A 19344-nucleotide genomic window follows, 5' to 3' on the forward strand; every position below is an offset into this window, starting at 1 on the left:
AAATCTACCATCACGTATTTGCTTCCTGCATACTCAAATCGTGATCTTCGTATTACTTCGTTTGACTAGAACATGCAAAGTTGTTCATTCGTTTTTTTGTTCCATCTTAGATTCGATTGTTGCCCCAATAACTTCCAGAAATCCATAGAAGCACTTTTAACTCCAAAGAGTCTTCTTCTAGAGTACTCACAGATATTATCAGAAAGCTGGAGACGGACGCTTCATATATTCTCGTTGATGGAAAATAGGAAATATCCCTTGCCGGACGGACCAACTGCTGACCAACATTGCATCGGGGTATATCGCACCAGCTAATTACCCTCACCCCCGGGTATATCGCACCAGCTAATTACCCTCACCCCCGGCACTGATAGATCGGTGTTTTTTTAGTCGTGCGTAAAGCGTTTGATGCATCAACAGGCATATCTTTGTTGTTGTTGTGCGTACACTCGAGATTGTGCGTCGACCAGATTCCATAGAAGAGATTGCGGTGATGACTTGCCTCGCATAAGAAATGTGACGCAGTACTTTTATTTCATCGCAATTCGCATAACTAGATCCATCCGAGGGCGTCGCGACGTCCGTCGATAACGGTAGATGACCGCACAGCTTTAATTAGTTTGGTCCATCAAGGGGAGGAGGCTGGTTTCCTGCTGTATCCAGTAGGAAATCAGCAGGAAACGATCTTCATTAGCTTCACTGTCTTCCGCACAACTGATGTATTCCATTTTAATATCATATTTCACATATTACAAATATACAAGACGTTGATAAAGTACTCTATCAAAGTCAACCCTCTATCCCTAAAAACCCACGCAAATTTTTAACATTTTTTTTTTAATTTCCAAAAACAAAATCTCAGAAGGTTAAACGGGGATGAATTATGTTTTCCTTATCAAGACGAGCCGTTTTTGAGAATTTCTAAAATTGAAAAGGAGGAAGGAAGTCTTTTTTCACCGTGAAATCGACTATAATTAATACCGTTAAGTGAAATTATTAGTCCAATAATAACAATTCCGGTGATTCTTACGAAATATTTTTTTGATGAACGTTACTGTTTCCGAGAAACATACAAAAAACTGAAAGTTTTGACTTATGACCTATAATAACTTTTTTAGTCAACTTAATTTGTACAGGTACAAGTTATGGGAAATGGTTGTTAGGGATGGACTTTTTAATACTGTGCCCAGGGAATATACCAAAAAACAACTCTTTCGGAATTTTATTGAGCATTTTAGGAATTATGCGTAATTGCTGAAACTTTTAGTGATTTTGCTTAGCAACTGAGAAATTAAGTATAAATTCTAAAATCCTCAGATATTATGCAAAACATCTGGGATATTTCATAAATAACTACATTTTTTAATAAAAATTTTACAGCAATTCTGAGCAATACGTATAACACTTGGCCACATTCCTTAGTGACAAATTGGCTCCCGAATCTTTACGAAAGATGCCTTCGCATGCATGTGGATGTAAATGATTTTAAATTAATATTCTCAAATTTGTTTGGTTAGTTAAGTGGGCTTGACTAAATGTTTTGGTCGAAGACGAATATGACACATTTTTAGCTGTAACAACCTCTCTGAGAAAGGGAGGGCAGTTGCTTCTGGTATTATGCAAGTTTACTAAAGACTCAGACACTACTTGTTGAAACGAGTGTAAGGGAATTAGTAGTTAAGTGTCATAAAAATTTTGGCTACTATCTATCTGAACGGAATATCTCAGATATCATGATGATGATTTCAGTATTTATGCAGTTATTATGCAAAATCACCAACGGTAATTATGCACAATTCCTAAAATGTTGCGTTATTATGCATTCTAACAGTTTTCGGATAGTAGAGGTAAAATATTCACTGGAAAGGCAGTGACCCACTTCGTACTCTTACCATTCGAAAATTGTTATCATCTTCGGTAATCGAGTTTAAAACCTTTGGACGGATTATCCGGGCCGGGTAACAAGTGGATCAACAAATGCCGCCCCCATCACCACCGGTGCGCGTCTCCCGCCGCCGCCGCCGCCCGGAGGTGGGGACAGGCTCGTTGAAAATCACTGCCGTTCTAGTCTTTGTCAGTGTTCGCTCAACGCACCCCGTTTTATACCGGCGGCGCGCTCATGGCGGTCGACGACCCAAGGTAAATGTTAGGAGTTTTTTTTTTATTCTCGTCTCCGACACCGCTCGCTCTTTGTGCAGTTAGCTCCCGACCGCGATGGGCGTGGCCAGCGCGCATCATATTACACGCCCTCAGCGGGCGTGCCTTTAAGCATTGTGCTTCGCTGATTGGTCCACATTTGTTTTCGCTTGACTTGTGCCCAGCGATAGTAATACGCTGGGCGTCTTATTTTAAAATTCTAAAACTTCATTTCACAAGGATATTCAAAGTAATATCTGCTAAATAATGCATTTAAATAAAAATCCATAATTGAGGTTGTGTATATTTGGGACACCCCGTATGTTGTACAGTTATTATAAAAGTTTTATGGAAATAATAACATTTTTGTTGCTTCAAAGAACTTTCAACCAATGAAAGCCAATTTGCAATTTATTTTTTAGGGTAATGGGGATTGCTTCATTTGTGGTATAAGAGATTGTTTATATTATTTCTCAATGTTTAACGGGTACTGTGAAGTCTTTTAATCGATTATCAATCAATCAATTATTATATACAATTACAAATTTCACTGAAACTGCTAGATGTAGGACATAGGACATTTACCCGTAATAATAATAATAATAACAATTTATGTGTTTAGATTTAACGCCCACGTAAAAACAAGGAATTGAAAACTGGACAAAAATATAGGGTCCTTATTAAAAAATCTTAAATTGATGACGCTTTTTTGTAAAACTTGTTTCTCCATCTCTGGTAGATCTTCAGATAGCATAGTTGGTTACGATTTTGAACGACTTTCACATTTGCTGTTTTTTTTATAACGCATATTATCTTGAAAAAAAGGATGAGCGGTTTTAAAAAGTTTGATTTCCAAATGTCGGTTTTGAGACTTTAGCAATTTCAAGTGCCAATATGGTTTTAAATTTGACGAACTATTTTGAAAAAGAAAAAGAAAAGGTGGAAAATCGCCATCGAACTCTCACGAAATATTAGCGAAAAAACTGGCAAGATTGCACAGAAAATTGTACAGGGTGAATCAACGATATAGTAAGGTTAATTATCCATTGGTTTCAAAAGTGATGGCAAAAAAACCTGACCCATAAAACATACATTTTTTTATGGATCACCCTATTTTTAAATTTTGCTTTAAATTTGTTTTGAAATTCTTTAACCTTTTTATTAATAATAATACTTACCTAAACTTAATAGTTTTTCCAGTATTTTAATTTTTCTAAAAATTAACATTTTTCACATTTGCAAAAAAAATCGAACTTTATCGTTGACTCACCCTGTACGTGAAAAAAAAAAAAGACAGGCAAAGACAGAAGATCTCAGGGAAGATGTAAAAATATAAGTTCGGAATGTGATTTATATAGAGCAAAAATCAATGTAAATTCTAGTTTTGGTCTTCGATACCGGACTTATAATTATCAAAATTGAAAAGTTTTTTCGCTATAAAAAGAACTGTAACCGAGTCCACCTTATTCAATTTTTAAAGAAATATATAAATATATAAAAATTTGGAAAAGTGGTATTATTACACGAAACGTAGATATTTTCCAATGGAACTGGTTCAAAATCTTGGCGTAAAAGTGTCAAGAGAAAAAGGAGTTGATTGGTTAGCATGCTGGTTATTCACCACGATTAGCAAAACCGAAACTTGCAGGACAGGTGCAAGTTCAATTGTTTCTTCCACATCAAAAACTTTGGACTCTCGTGTTGATACGAACTGTAAAATGTTCGAAAAATGATACCAAATCGGGATATTCCGTCATTATTTGTATTAGATACCTCAATTTCATTGAAGATTTTTAAATAAGTAACCTGCTTCGAAAAATAATACTTGAAAAACAAGATTACTATTCTTTCAACGGTAAAATTTATATAAAAAACCAAAATTATTGTCGTAGATAAAATATCGCGCGAACATGGCCTTGAGGTTCAACGGCTGCCGCCAAATCATTGTCAGTTTCACGCAATAGAATTAATATCGGTTGGGACGAAATCTTGTTACGAAAAAAATGCAAGTGATTGGCGTAAATCCAAGCAAGTTCAAATAGTTGCGCAAGATTATATTAAGCATGACTACTGAAACAAATCCGTGGAATATACCGAAAAAATAATATAGGACTGGTGGGATCCATTCGGGGACAACTTAGAAGACGAGGACTTTTTATAAGTGATGATAAGAGTTTTTTTAATTGTTTAGTATTCTTATCTATATTGTGACTTTTTTTATACATAATTTCCTGTTATTTCTATAGATATAAACGTGAAACTAAAGAAGCTGTTAACAAAACTTACATAGCCCTTTAGTTTTTTAGATAGCTAAATGGAAAATATTGCATTCTCAAGCACCTCCCGTATCTCAACTATCTGATAACTTATAGAAAATGTGAAAACTGTCTCTTATATATCTTTTCCCGTAGAACTCAATTTTTCCTTTAGGAATGGAACATCCTGTAGATTTATAGACTAAACTTTCCAAAAAATATAACGGCATGCACTTTTTCTCAGAAAAAAACAAATAAATGACAATTTTTCAAAATGAATGCTTAATTAAAATATTCTTTATTTCTTTGTTCTCTTTGTTGTATGTTTTAGAAACTCAACTAAATTTAATAGCTAACTCATCTTTGGAAGTATAATTCCGAAGCTAATAAATTGTTAAGTGGCAATCAAACTAAAACAACAAAAAATGCTTTAAGTCTACCCAAAAATCGCTGAGAATATTTGACATTTATTTTTGTTTGTTGTCATAAACAGTAGCTATAGCCTACTATTAAATTATGCATTTAAAATTGGAAAATTTATTTTGGTTGCTTCTGGGAAAATGTGCATACTATTATATATTTTTAAAAAATTAGAAAAAGGCGAATTTTATATTCTATACGATAGTTGATATACGACGGGTGCTTGAAATTGAAAATTTTAGTTCTGTATCTTAAAAACTACCTAGTTTTATGTAAAAATAGTAAACCGCATCTTTCTGACTACAAAAGTTCCCCGCAAAAGTGCATGGGACACAATCTCCTCCTCCCATTGCTTCCTGAAGACTGGCTGGCAAATTTTCATTTTATTTTTATTAAATTATTCCTGATAAGACAACATCCAGTTTAATATCAGTTAACTAAAAGTAACGTTATGGGATGATGATAACACTACGTAAAACAATAAAAGTGTTGATGATGATAACACTACGTAAAACAATAAAAGTGTTTAGGGTACATTTCTAATTAGTGATTTTTGGACTCGCATGTTGAGACTGGATTTGACTATACCAGTCTTTTCCGACCTAATTTGTAAGACAGATTCAGTAATACTACCAGCCTACCACTGACACGCCCCCTCTTGAAACGTAGGCCACGCCCATCGGAGTAAACTATTCCGCTCGGCCCGCAATACGTCACACGACACGGTCTGGCGAGACGCTGCCGCCTCGTTCCGTTCCGTTGAACCCTCTGCGGGGGCGGCAATGTAGGTCACGGGGCCGCGGTGGCGGCACCACTCCCGAGTCAGTCTCCGCAGAGGAGAATATCGGGATCGGAGCGTGTAGGAAAGCCATTAAGCTGCGAGGGTTAATTGAGTTAGTTCTGGTTGCAATTTCCTCCGGGGCGTGGGACGTAATTGCGGGACGGGGTGGGGGGTGGGATGAGACGTTATTGCGGTCGCATTTTTTTCAAGGACGAAGCGAGACGACGAGGATAGGCTCGCGAGGGGGAGGGAGGTGGTCCACCTCCCGGTGATCACGGTCGATCAGCTGTCGAGTCATAGGAAGAAGAAGTCAGGTACGAATTATAAGATGACAATAAATAATAAGGAAAATAATATATATATATATATATATATATATATATATATATATATATATATATATATATATATATATATATAATATATATATATATATATATATATATATATATATATATATATATATATATATATATATATATATATATATATATATATATATATATATATATATATATATATATATATATATATATATATATATATATATATATATATATATATATATATATATATATATATATATATATATATATATATATATATATATATATATATATATATATATATATATATATATATATATATATATAAATTCTCACGTATTGATTCACGGATGGAAAAATGTGATGACACTATATTCCGGGATATCATCCACACTCGAACAGTGTTCGAAGTGTTTTCGGAGCGCGAGCATTGAAGATGCCAAGTGAGATTTTGGCGAAACGTCTGCAGGATTCCAGTCGGATGCAAGATTTGCAGGATTCCAGTCGGATGCAGGATTCCAGTCGGAGTTCAACGAGCGAACGGATGATATCCCGGAATATAGTGTCATCATATATATATATATATATATATATATATATATATATATATATATATATATATATATATATATATATATATATATATATATTTTTATTTTCCTTATTGATCCTGTTAAGCCCATAAATAAGTTTTTTTCTATTATGTAAATAAAGTATCACAAACCGTAGCACAATTACAAAAAGTCTGTTATCAAAAATAACAAGAAAAGTTGTAGATAAGTAACATTCCTCCACAAAATTACTAATTTGAATGCCAGGAATTGGTCATGGCATGGTGTTTATTCTGCGGACCCTCAACGGGCTAGTGTTTAGGAAAGTAGTGCTGTTTTTGTGGATTAAATATGCAGTTTCTAGGATAAACAAGTTTGCGTCACCATAGTGCGAAGCAGCTTATTATTTGAAAAAGAAGGAGCTTCGCAGTTTCTGGTTATAGAGGGAGACATTGGTTTTCTATCGTGCTCCTGCGGACCACTGGACCACTATGGAACTTTCGCAAAATGGATATAACTTTATTGTGCATGCACCATGTATAAAGTGACTTTCACGCCTTGCTGAACCTTAAAGTGACAGCAAGCTTTGATAAATGTAATAATTTGCACAAATAACAACAAATATCTCGCCCACCCTGTATAATAGACGAAACCTGAAATTCTCTCTCGACAAAATGTTCGAGACTGTTTAAACCAACTTATCCCATGTTCCATAGATTTTCATTAATGGCAAATAATTAACGGCAATTTTCAGGATCTTTTTGTTTTTTTTACCCATAATCGACACACCCTGTACATAATCCAAAAAATTCCCAAAGTAAGAGTTACAGCCCTAGATCCCCCACGTTAAGATAAACAGTTTTCTGAAACCATGTAGTACGCCGTTATAATCAATGACGTCATCGCGTCTCGATTGAGGGATTGGTGATTTTCATTTGGATTTTTTCAAATATCTCGAACGACGTATGTGATAGACGAAAACCGCAAATACAAAAATTGTAGCTCTCGATGTGCCCTATAAAAGCGTTTAAACCAATTGTCCATATTTTTCACGAATTTTGATTTACGGTTAATGATTTACTACAGAAAAAAGAAACATTTTTTTTGGTCTTTTAGATTTTTGTTCACAATTGTCAAACCCCGTACCTTTCGCGTTTTACGGTTCAAGAATTTTGCCGATCGGTTTAATAGTTTTCGAGATATGATTTTTTTTATACAGCTCAAAATGACAAAAAAAATTTCGAAATTTTTTTAAAAATATTTGGTGATGCTCGACTGCACCTAGCTTTTACAATTTGCATGCGGCGGTTTACTTCCACCAAAGTGCCAAGTTTTAAGTCAATAGCTGCAAATTCCGGGGACTTGCTGGTAACTGAATTTTCTAATTTTTGGTAATACCGGCACACCCAGTACATTTTCAAGAATAAAAGTTTATGGGCGTCAATATTCCGCGTCTTCTCGTTCAAGAATTTTTGCGATCCGATGAACAATTTTCACTTTTTAGTTTAAAAAAAAAACAGTTTTGGAATTTTAAAAAATGCTTCTCATTAACCGACCCCCTCAATTTCAATAGGTTCCCTCACTGACCCACGCTCTATACTTTTACAAAATTGCAAATCGATAGATTCAAATTTCGGACACTTATCGTGTTTCATAGCAAAGTTCAACAGTCGAAAATCGAAATAAAAAAATTTCATCGATTTTTCGTAAGTAACAAGGACGGAAAGTTAAAAAACTGTGTGGATAAATTCCTGACGGCCCTCTTTAAACAACTAACACAGACTGAAAAAGATGTGGAGTACAAAAGCCCCAGAATTACAATGCGAGACTCAGTATAGCCAGTATCTTGTGTAAACTAAATGACTATCAGGAGGCCTAATTGTTACCTTGAATTTTAAACATCGGTTTCCATAAAAATTTCTAATGTTAATCATAATTGACGCGAGCACGGATTTAAAGCTGAGCCAAATTCGAATCCACTTGACTGTACTGGTTGTTCCTCACGCTCATTATCCCAAATTAATCAAATAAAACCCTAATTTATGCCAGATGATCAAAACAAATTTTTTTTACTTTTTGAAAGGCACGAAATTACCCCCTATTTTCTTATTAATCAGTGTTAGCGACCAAATATTTTATTATTAACTATTGACTTGTTTAAGTAGTAAAATGTGGAGAATTATTTGAAAAATAAATAGAATATCTCTTCTGATAGAAATAATTTATTTAGTTTTTATCAGACCTTGTCGTTATTTGATGCCTACCGTTTTAATTACACAACATTTGTTAATTGTCGATTGCATAAAAAACGAAGAATTATAATGATTATCTCAATACACATTTTGCTAATTAAATAATTCTATAATTAATTAAACTGGTTAGTCTTCAAATATTTATTAGGTGTGGTCAGTTAACTAACAATATTATAATTGAAATCGTGCAAGAATATCAAAACGTAGCAATGTCACCTACAAGGTAATTTTGTGAGGACCAGAGGTATTGTAAAAATAGCAATAGATGAAAACAAAATTTTATTTGATTTTAAATATTATTTGCAATCTTAAATAACAAATTAGTGTAATTTTTTAGTCATATCTTTGCATTTATTCTTGTTTGCAGACAATCATTTTTTTGCGATTATATTATAAAACGACACCTGGCAAACATGATTGATAACCTAGGAGAAGGGCTTTTTAACACCCCCTAACCACTTTTCTTGCAAGGATAGAGCAAACAGTATTAAACAAAAAAACGCCCCGTGGTGGCCATTTCAGAAACTCGATAATAAATTCTAGAATTTTTCGTAGCCAATCAACTTTTTTTTTCAAATTTCTAGGACTGTCTGTTACTTTATTTTATAAATACGATTATAAACTTTAAGTTTAATTGTTATTATATCTACTAATGTCTAATTGTGATCATATTACATTTATTTATACTTATATATTGCATTATTAACTATACATTTATAATCCCTTATTGATAAACAAACCCAGAAATTTGGTATAAATATTCCAGAATCAAACAATTTTTGAACACAGTGATTATATTTAAGTAACTTTTCGAAAAGGTTGTGCTTTTATCACTCATTTTTTATGTAATGTGAGGTAAAGCAAAGATCATGCAAAAATAATTTCAGTAATATGGCGTGTCTGTGTGTGATTATTAACTACAGTAAAAACTAAGTACAGGAAGAAATTCAAAATTAAAATTGTATACCGCCGAGTACAACCAAAAACGTAAACAACAAAATAAAATAATTAAAGAAATATGAAGATGAAAGATATCGGGTTTGTTTTGTTCATATGTAATCAAATGCCGCACCTTTAACGTATCTCAGATAAACTTTGCAATAGTAAACCAGCCTCTCAACCAATTGACGTCTAACTGGTAAATCATATCATTAATATTTTTGTAATTTTTGACGTTTCGCAAGTCATAGAATACCTATCTATTTTCGGCCCTGACAGAGTACCTAACCAATTATCTTATACGACAATTTTGAATACGCAAAGCTAATAGAAAGATGTCATATATCATTATCACCTATAACATAAGCCGGATTTATATACAGAGTGATTAAAAAACACGGGTCGACGACCGGCCGGAGATTCGTCGTCCAAAAAATAGAAAAAAATTCTTATAGACGTAGTTCAGGAAATGCTTATTTTCCAAGATACGGGGTGTTCAATATTTAACGAATAAACTACTTTTTCACGATAAGTTTCTCGTCGATGTTGTTCAAATTTGGCAACGTCATTAATGTTTTTTTTTTTTTAAATTTCATTTATTAGCATGTTACAAATATAGAAAATGCTGACGTTTCGCCAATCATCCTGTTGGCTTCTTCAGAGCTTGACTGGTTTAGTATAAGCATAATACACAAAACGTAAAGCATTCTGTGGGGATTTGGACATACATTACAGCTGATCGGATTAAATATGGAAAAAGATATACTCCTCCAAGCTGTCAAATGATTGATTAAGTTTTTGAACCTGTTTATTGGGAGTTGTTTTGTCTCGGACTTAAGTTTATTTCCTATTCCGTGTTTTGTAAGGGTGAACTTTATTCACTCAAATCTGTTTGTCGACACCTAAGTATAGCTGGGCAGTGTAAGAATTTGGAGGATCGAAAATTTAAATCTAACATCCTCTCTGTGTTTGACATTTGTGATTATTCTAATTACCCTACGTTGTAAGGCCATAGAGTTTTGCTGCACCGGTAGCCTGGCCCCGGTCTATCAGCTTATAAAGCAACCGGGAGCCAATTACCTGCCAATAATATATTCCCATCTACAGTGCGCATTAGACTGCATATTAGAAAGATGATTTTTGAGATTTGTTTAGCCACTTGGTCTGTGTGGCGACACCAATTTAGTTTAGGGTCTTATGTTAATTAAGGGTTAATTTTACTTCAACTAGAGTAAGATTGTGAGTGACCGCATGTTTTTTTAATCACCCTGTATAGCAAAAATTGTATTAATTAATTAACTTTTTACTGCTACTGTAAATTAAAAGTAGTTTTAAAGAATTTTTTTTTGAAAGATGGCGCCGCCGCTTTGGACAATCTGCGCGTGTTGAGCGGCTCGTTCCGCCACCTCAAATCGGAATATACGAGGAGGTTCAAGAGGCTCGAGCTGCCGGAGGTCAGCGATATGGCGGACGGGGCCACCGACCGGTGGGATTGATGTATTTTGTGTGTTTGCAGGTCGGCCAAAGGTCACGAGGACCGGAACTCGACGATCCGTCGAAAGAAACGGTCGAAAGGTCAGCCCCGTCCGATTCGCCACAAATTATTCAGTCGGACGTGCCGCCAAATGTCACGTCGGCCATCAGGTAAGAGCGTTTAAAGTATTTGCTTCCGACGCGTGTCCGATCCTATCCGGAACAAAAAATGAGTACGGACCTGCGGCATCACACGATTTTAACGGACGTCTTTGATGCGCCGTTGCGTTTAGTGCTATCGATATCTCGTAAACGCCATTTAATAATGTTAGTACAGTGATAATGAAATGTTGCAATGCAAAAATAAAATTTGACACTCAAGTTAGACAAATTAATTTCTAATACAAAAACATCTAACAGCGAGCCAGTTATTACAAAGTATACCGACCACCAATTTTACAATAGGTTCATAAACTTAACAGACACAACATTTTCTAAAAATGAATTTGAATTTCTGGAAAAAGGTTTCAACTTTAACTTACAGCATTCGGGATTAGATATCGACTGTAAATTAGCAATTAAGGACATTAACGATTCTAATTTAAACAAACATTTATTAGCGAATATAAAAAACTCTCAATCACTAGATAACAACTAAAACCAAGAAATTTCTCAAATGTCACTAGTAAAATCTATCAAAAACAAAGCTTCTGAATAGAACATAATATTTACACGTGCAGATAAAGGGAAGAGAGTCATAGCTATCGATCTCCCAGAATATATTTCAAAAACCAACAATTTTCTTAAACCAGAACTTTTCCAATGTGTCAAACACGACCTTACCGAGTTATATCAAAGACAAGTCAAGGAAGTAATTACTAACTCCACACTGTTTAGTGACAAAGACAAGTATTTATTAACAATTATGAATCCACAATCGCCGAAATTATATTCTTTAGTTAAATTACATAAACAAAATATGCCCATTAGACCAGTCGTGTTTTATGTAACGGCTCCAGCAGTTAAATTCCCAACAAAATTAGTAAATATTTCATAGTGCCACACAGATTTTCAACCAAAATTTGCAATAAAAAATTCTTTCGAATTAATCAACAAAATTAAAGATAGCTTCTCCCTAAGGTCGGTGCTAAAGCAATTCCTTTTAAAATGGAATCACTAGGAGAATACCAGAAATTTAATTTTGTACATTTGGATTTGTCGGATTAAGGGGACGAATTAAGGACGACAGACCGAGAATAAGGCGCCCTCGATATAAAAAAATAAGCACAACTTAATTGATTCGAACCTGGCGTGCTTATTCTGACCGTGACACCCTCGCAATCGGCGCGGAGGCTTGCGATAGGGCCCCACCGTAACGGAACAAGATTAACGACAAGGGTTTCGTTTGTTTTTGCGTCTAAAAATAGCCTCTTCCGACACATTTCACCCTCACGCAACGACCGTGTTAAATAAATAGGGGCGTTATGCAGATTTTTTACGCCGCCGTCGCCCTGATTAATTTTAACACGCTTATTTTTTTCGCCGTTCGTTGTTTACGAGCTTTCAAACAATAATGAAAGCGAAACTGTATTAAAAATTTATCTTCCCGACGTAAAGTTTCTTTATTTATCAACGAGCTAAAACTACAAGAAACTACAAGATGAATGATCACGCCCTATGGGTTGTTGTTAAAGCTAGTATCACACCCAAGGGGCTGGGGTAAGGGCGGTGCCTTGAGAAGTGTGGTTTATGCTGTATAATCGTCCCGATATATACTTATAGATTGTAACCAAATAAATTAACGCATATACTGAAGGAGCTTCATTTCTTCCCCGCTTTTACGTACATTAAAATGTGTGCCACATTAACTGAACCTTTCTACCAGTAATATAACCCTTAAAAAATGACCCTAGATGGCGCCACTGATACAACATCTCCCTCCTTTTTTTCAAAGGAAAAAGTATAAAGAAATCTATTCCTAATGAGTAACAAAATCTGACAACCATGTAGGTTTTTTCTCGTCCGCGCTGGGCGCATCATTTTTATTTGTGTCAACGCCTTCCCGCACGCTGCACTGTTCCTCTCTAATTTCTGCATTCCGTTGTTAACCGGATCACCATTAACAACTGTGGCAGGAATAGTTTCCTTATTTGAAGATAACGGAATCTGGGTTTCGGTGAATGTATTAAATTGCACATAGCCTCTTAATGATTTTGCAGTAACGACGTACGTCTGTCACCCAAACGCCATCACAAACTGATAAATCACACAAATCTTTAATTTACTAGGTGAGATAGGTACAGGGTGGCCCAAATTCGAGGGGCCTATATGGCTTTAATCATTTGCAGCATAGTTAGCCCAAAACTAATACGCATGTTAAGGGCTCGATTTTCGAGAGAAGTCGAAAATTAAAAACCGCATCATGATATGTCAAAGCATTTCTGAGCTACAGGGTGACTCTTTAAAATGTTTCTAAAAACCCTCTATAACTTTTTTTATTTGTAAAGATAGAGATTTTTATTAAAAAAAGATTTTCAATTTTGTCTTAAAGCCTTTATTTCACGAGATAAAACACAAAGTTACATTTTTTAAATGGAAGATCCCAAATTTTTGAAAAAAAATATTTTCTAATAAAATTTCCTGTCAAACGATGTGCCATACACCTATTTTTATTAAGTAATTAAAAATATATTTGCAATTTTTAATAATTACCATAGTAGGCTTAGGCTTAGTTTTACGGTGTCTATTTAGGTAGCTATTATCAGATAAAAACAATTGCCATGATACACAAACCCAAGTGTCAATGATGGCGTCTTCGTCAAGCTATAAAAATGTTTGAAAAATACGACAAGATAAAATGTTATATTGAAATTAACGAAAATCGACATGCGGCGTTAAATCTGTATTTCAAGAGATATCCGGAAAGAAGGCAACCTAGCTTAAAAATATTTTTGAAGTTAAAACGTCATCTACAAAAATACGGGTCCTTTACAAAACTACGGCCTAGGACGTATAGAAGCCAAGCCAGAGACAGAGAGTTGGAAGACCTTGTATTTCGAAATCTCCCAACTACTAGAAGAGGCACTTCGTACTGCATTCAGGCAGCTTCGTGCGGTAGAACTTCTTAATGCAGAAAATAGCGTCAAGAGAAGATGTAGGACATAGAAACTTGCTAGATGTAGATTTTAAGTGTTCCATAGTTTAATTAATAAAAATTTAAAAAAAAATTGCTTTTCATAATTGTATTTCCGTTTATTATTTTCGGGTTGGTAATTATTGTCAACTAGAAGTTAAATTGCGAGGTTGCTATGTCCCCTCGTGTCATAGCCAACTTGATTTTGTATGAAAAAAAAAACACTAAAATTTTATCTGCACATTTAGGGCGCGCACGGCACCTACTATGGTAAATATCAAAAATTGCAAATAACTATTTAATAACAACAGGTGTATGACACATCGTTCGACAGAAAATTTTATTAGAAAACTAATGTTTTAGAAAAATTTGGGGTATCCCATTTAGAGCTAAAGCGGGCAAAATAGAGAGATTCCCGCTTAAAAAAACTTAAAAAAATGTTTTTTACTAAAACTCTATTCTTACAATTAAAAAATTTACAGAGGGCCTTTAAAATCGCACATTTTTAAGAATCACCCTGTAGCTCAAAAACGCCTTGACATATCACGACGCGGTTTTCAGTTTTTGACTTCTCTCGAAAATCGAACCCATAACATGTATATTAGTTTTGGACTAACTCTGCTGCAAATGCTTAAAGCCATAGAGGCCCCTCGAATTTGGACCACCTTGAACAGGTGTTCTTAATTTTCTCGCCATTAATAATTCAGAGGGACTGAAACCGTTTGCTAATTGACCTATAAGCCAATGATGCCACTGAAATAAGTATCAACATTTTTTTTAATCAAACTTTTTGTAATTTTAATGGCAGCTTTAAGTAAGGGCTTGACATTAAATATCTAAAATTCAACTCTACGCTATTTTTTTAAATGCTGATTGGAACTGTGGCCCATTATCAGTTCTTACTTGTGACATGTTCATCTATGTAAAAGGTTTCTTTGATGTTGATTCGTTCCTCGATGCAACTTGGACAACTTCTAACCAAATTGTCGAGCTGCTACATTTACTTATACTTTGATGTGCTTGATGAATATAACCTAGAACTTGATTTTTGTAAAACAGTTGGTATAATAATCCTACTGCCTTTTAACAACAAATTTTCACTGAATGAAATTTCGTGTGGAAATTCTTAATAGGAACTAATGTTGGATATAAGTCTTTCTTACTTGGCCAATTAGAAGTTAACAATTCTTTGAGCTTTACACGTATCTCGTGTTCGCTTTGCTCTAACTCAATTTTTCTTAAAAAGTCATCTTTTGTAATCTAATGTTTAATGAAATGAATTTATCGCAAGCCCATGTTAACGCCAATGTTTCTTTTTCTATTTGTGCGTACCTGATTTCTGCTGTAGATAAAGATCTCGATGCGTACGCAACAATTTGACGGATTCCGTTTTTGTTTTCTTGCAATAGAACTGCACGTAACCCATAAGAAGACGCATACGCATTAATTATTATCATTTTATTTGCGTCATAATGTGACAGACATGGAGCTATTTTTCACAAATTTTTAATTTCGTGAAACGATTCTTGTTCCAGTCGCCCCCAAGTAAACAATACGGTATGTTTTAACAGCTCGTTCAAGGGTCCCAAAATTTCGGATTTATTTGGGATAAATAGCGGGAAATTAAGCACACCCCAACACTGCATTAATTCTTTTTTATTTGTAGGTTCCGGAAACTCCGAAATCGCTTTCATCCAATCTTGTTCTATTTCAATATCGTCGCCCGATATTATATGATCAAGAAAATTTACTTACGTTACCCCGAAATAATATTTTTCTTTATTTAGTTACTTCTTCCTTCTCTAATCGATTTAAAAACTTCTGCTCCTCAATACTTCCTGTATGTATTAAGAGATCGCCCCTGTGCGTAAATACTCTTTTTAGATTTGAGTTATCAAGGTGGTCAAATGTTGACATTCTTCTTTTACTTTTATCTGATAAAACCCCGAGTTAGCATCCAACTTTGAAAAATATTTAGACCCGTTTAGTTCAACTGAGGTAGTTTCTACTTTCGGTATCGGGAAATGTGATCTCAACACGCTTTTATTTAATTTTTTGTAGTCGCAACATAACCTAATTCCATTACCCTTTTGAGCTACCACTATGGGAGTCACACATGTAGTTGATTGGTACTGTTATCCCTAGTATATGGTTAAAAAACTTTGGAAATTCAGAACAAACTTTTACTGTTGTGACTTGCTGAAAACCTCGTTGACTTAGATTGCCCATAAATTTCAAGATTTCTAAGTGTGAATACCCGATCTACCTGATATAGGCATTTGTAATTTTTTAAAAATATACATTTCAACAGGGATGGTTCCCCTATATGATATTCCTAAGCGTATTTGGCCGGTTAGATTTAAATTTCGACCATCCGGACCCGATATCTTTCCAACATGTTGTTGGTTCGTACATTTTCAGGTAAACATATGACGTCAGCTCCAGAATCAACTAAAAACTTAATTGGGCTAGTGAGGCCCTCTACAACTAACATGCAATACCATTGTGAAACATTTTTACCATTTTTTTTTCACTTTGTGCCATTGCCCGACTTTTTACCGGTAAAAAAGAACCTAGATGGCGCCACTGAAACAACAGTTTACACAGGCGCCTCCCTACGGGAGTTCCTATGACTAAAACCGTCTTTTACGTCTTGATAATATATATAAAAACATTAAAAGCAAACGTGAACGACGAAAAACTACAAAAATCGTAGACTTGCAAGTTGTGTTTAACGAGAATATTGATTTCAACCGAATAAAAGGGTAGTTAATAACTTAATAATATTTTTTATATCACAAGATTGTAACGAGCACTCAGTCGATATCAAAGGTTTTGTTGTTGTCTAATTCGATCCCGACTGGAGATAAATTCCATTGAAAAAATTCAATCATTCATTATTCATCTCGCAGATTCAATTTGCGTTTTTAAATAATTTCAAAACATCATTTTCGGTTTGCTGTACTTCTGGAGCCGATAAAATTTCCATTTCATTTTTGTTATGGCCACTTTATGAGATGTTGTTATGGTGGCACGATTTCCACATCGTGATTTGTTTTTACTGCTCCAAGTTGGTGCACTTGCCCAGAAGTCACCCGATTTTAACTATTTTCCGCACCAGTCGCGGATCGACTCGCGGCCCCGTAGATAAAATGACCGAGGCGCGCCCCTATTTATCCGCAATCACCCTAATGCGTATTAAAAGTTTCGTGTCGGAAACCCACCCCCGTATCGATTATTATTTAAGGTACTATTACCCCCGATTCCGAGGAAACCTCCTCCTTAGACGCATTCAGTCTGTCCCAACCCTTCGGGGAACATGTTTTATAATTTTACGGCCCTTTGCAGATTGTACCGGCCCAAACTATCGCGGAGGAGCACCAACTTGAAATTAACCGGCGAACGCTACTTCCTCACCAGCTACGCGGAAGACTTCATCAGGTACCTGATCAAAGAACGAGCCGAGCTCCAGAGGAGAGCCACGACGTTGAAGCTTTTTGGAGACATGGAACACGGGACTGAGTCCAGGAGGAACTTCGTCCCTTACACCAACGTCTACCGACCTCCCTTGTGTAAAAAAGTCACCAATTTGCACTTGTCAGGTAGGCAATCTCACCTAGCGGCCTCCTACAGGTTTATCGAACTCTTTTATAGGTTCTCTGCTCCTCGACACTGAAAACCGAGACCAATTCCTGCCATTCAAAATAGAAAGGCGTGGTGCCCTGACAAAGACGCCCACCAATCTTCGCATGGAAGGCACCATATTCTTAGAGCCAGGTCGGTAGACGCGTGTTTCGACTTAAGTAAACTCGTATTATCTTGCAGAGTACAAGAGCGCGTTCATAGAGTACAAAAACTACGAGAAATCCAGGCCGGCGGCCCCGACGGACCATCTCAAGAGCCCGGCAGACTTGAGCCCGGAGGAACGGGACGTCACCGGGACGAAACTGCATCCAGTCATCCCGTTTTTGAGATCTGCATCGCCCAGACTACAGGAGAGCCGAACACCAAGCAGACCTTCCTCCAGGTGTAGGCGAAACTCGACGGAAGCAGAGCCACGTGTCGCGAGCGTACCGCGATCACCGATGAGGCCCAAACCGCGACCAAATGAAACCCCAACGATTAAAATAAACGACGAGGAAGCTAGGGTAGTAAGAAGGAACCAACGCATCAAGTACACGAAGAAATTGGAACCCAACATGGCGCACGGGCTGCCGCCTCCGCCCCTATGTCGTCCGCAGGAATTGGTAAGCGTTTGCGTGGTGAAATACAGTTAACTGATCGAATTTTGCGTCGTAGAAGTTGCCCGCTGTCAAGTGGAAGTCATCTCCGAAGGTTGAGATTGCGGCTCCCGATCCGGAGAGGTTCGAGGGTCGGTTCGAATGTCAGCCGGAATACAGGAGGGCCTACATCAATTACCTGACGAGGGAAAGGCTGGAGAACAAAACGCCGCTCTTCCAACGGGACCCATTGCAAGTTAGTGACGATACATCTGATTTATCTGAACCTAGGTATACGATGGGGGATGTTTAGGCTACCTAGCACGAGGTTCGGCATTTAAGGTGTGTTTATTGGATTGCAGCGCGTCGCGCGGCAGTAGCGACCCCGAAGCAGCGGCCAGAATCCAGAGGAATATCGAGAGAATGGAGTTGCTAGCTTTCGGCGCCAGATGTCGGCTCGGTTCCGGGTCTTCCACAGGTTCCGGGAACCTAGGGCGGAGGTGCGGGTCGTCGTACGTGCGTCGGACGGCCGTAGATGCCAAAGTGCCCGCTTTCGTTGTAGTAGATGAGATGTTTTAGACGATTAGAGCGGGTTGCGAGAATAGATTGCACCAGCTATCCGTGTTTTTAGGCAAAATTGTCGACTGTTCTGAACGATCCGTGACGTTACTAATTAATCGAATTAGTTTTAAAAAAATGACATCGACAATTGCTTGACAATTGCCTATAATTACAGTGAAGTACATTACGAACAAAAGTCCAGCTCACGTATAAAATTGGATCAAGATACCACTTTACATTGTATCACGTACACACAACAGTATTTTCAATTGGTTTAATAATAAAAAGCTCTGGACT

General features: G+C 36.2%; 1 protein-coding gene across 2 annotated transcripts; it reads left to right on the forward strand.

The window, feature by feature from the left end:
* The first annotated feature begins 1705 nt into the window (after positions 1-1705).
* Positions 1706-19344, forward strand: LOC132707029 (uncharacterized). 2 transcript variants are annotated; one of them, XM_060678660.1, is made up of 9 exons: positions 1706-2139; positions 5803-5906; positions 11014-11114; positions 11177-11304; positions 17615-17868; positions 17921-18043; positions 18092-18513; positions 18566-18777; positions 18849-19344. In XM_060678660.1, exons 1-9 carry the CDS (start codon positions 2120-2122, stop codon positions 19063-19065), a joined length of 1581 nt encoding a protein of 526 aa, XP_060534643.1. In that variant the 5' UTR covers positions 1706-2119; the 3' UTR covers positions 19066-19344. The 2 variants fall into 2 exon arrangements, with proteins under 2 accessions (XP_060534643.1, XP_060534644.1); XM_060678661.1 differs by having other exon boundaries at positions 18566-18742; positions 18849-18998.

This window comes from Cylas formicarius, unplaced genomic scaffold, assembly GCF_029955315.1.
Source record: "Cylas formicarius isolate icCylForm1 unplaced genomic scaffold, icCylForm1.1 PGA_scaffold_9__14_contigs__length_23061073, whole genome shotgun sequence".
Classification (NCBI taxonomy): Eukaryota; Metazoa; Arthropoda; class Insecta; order Coleoptera; family Brentidae; genus Cylas; species Cylas formicarius.

Coding starts and splice junctions, on each gene's coding strand:
- LOC132707029 (XM_060678660.1), top strand. CDS start 2,120: ATGGCGGTCGACGACCCAAG. Junction 17,869..17,920: donor CACCAATTTGCACTTGTCAG/GTAGGCAATCTC, acceptor ACTCTTTTATAG/GTTCTCTGCTCCTCGACACT. Junction 18,514..18,565: donor TATGTCGTCCGCAGGAATTG/GTAAGCGTTTGC, acceptor TTTGCGTCGTAG/AAGTTGCCCGCTGTCAAGTG.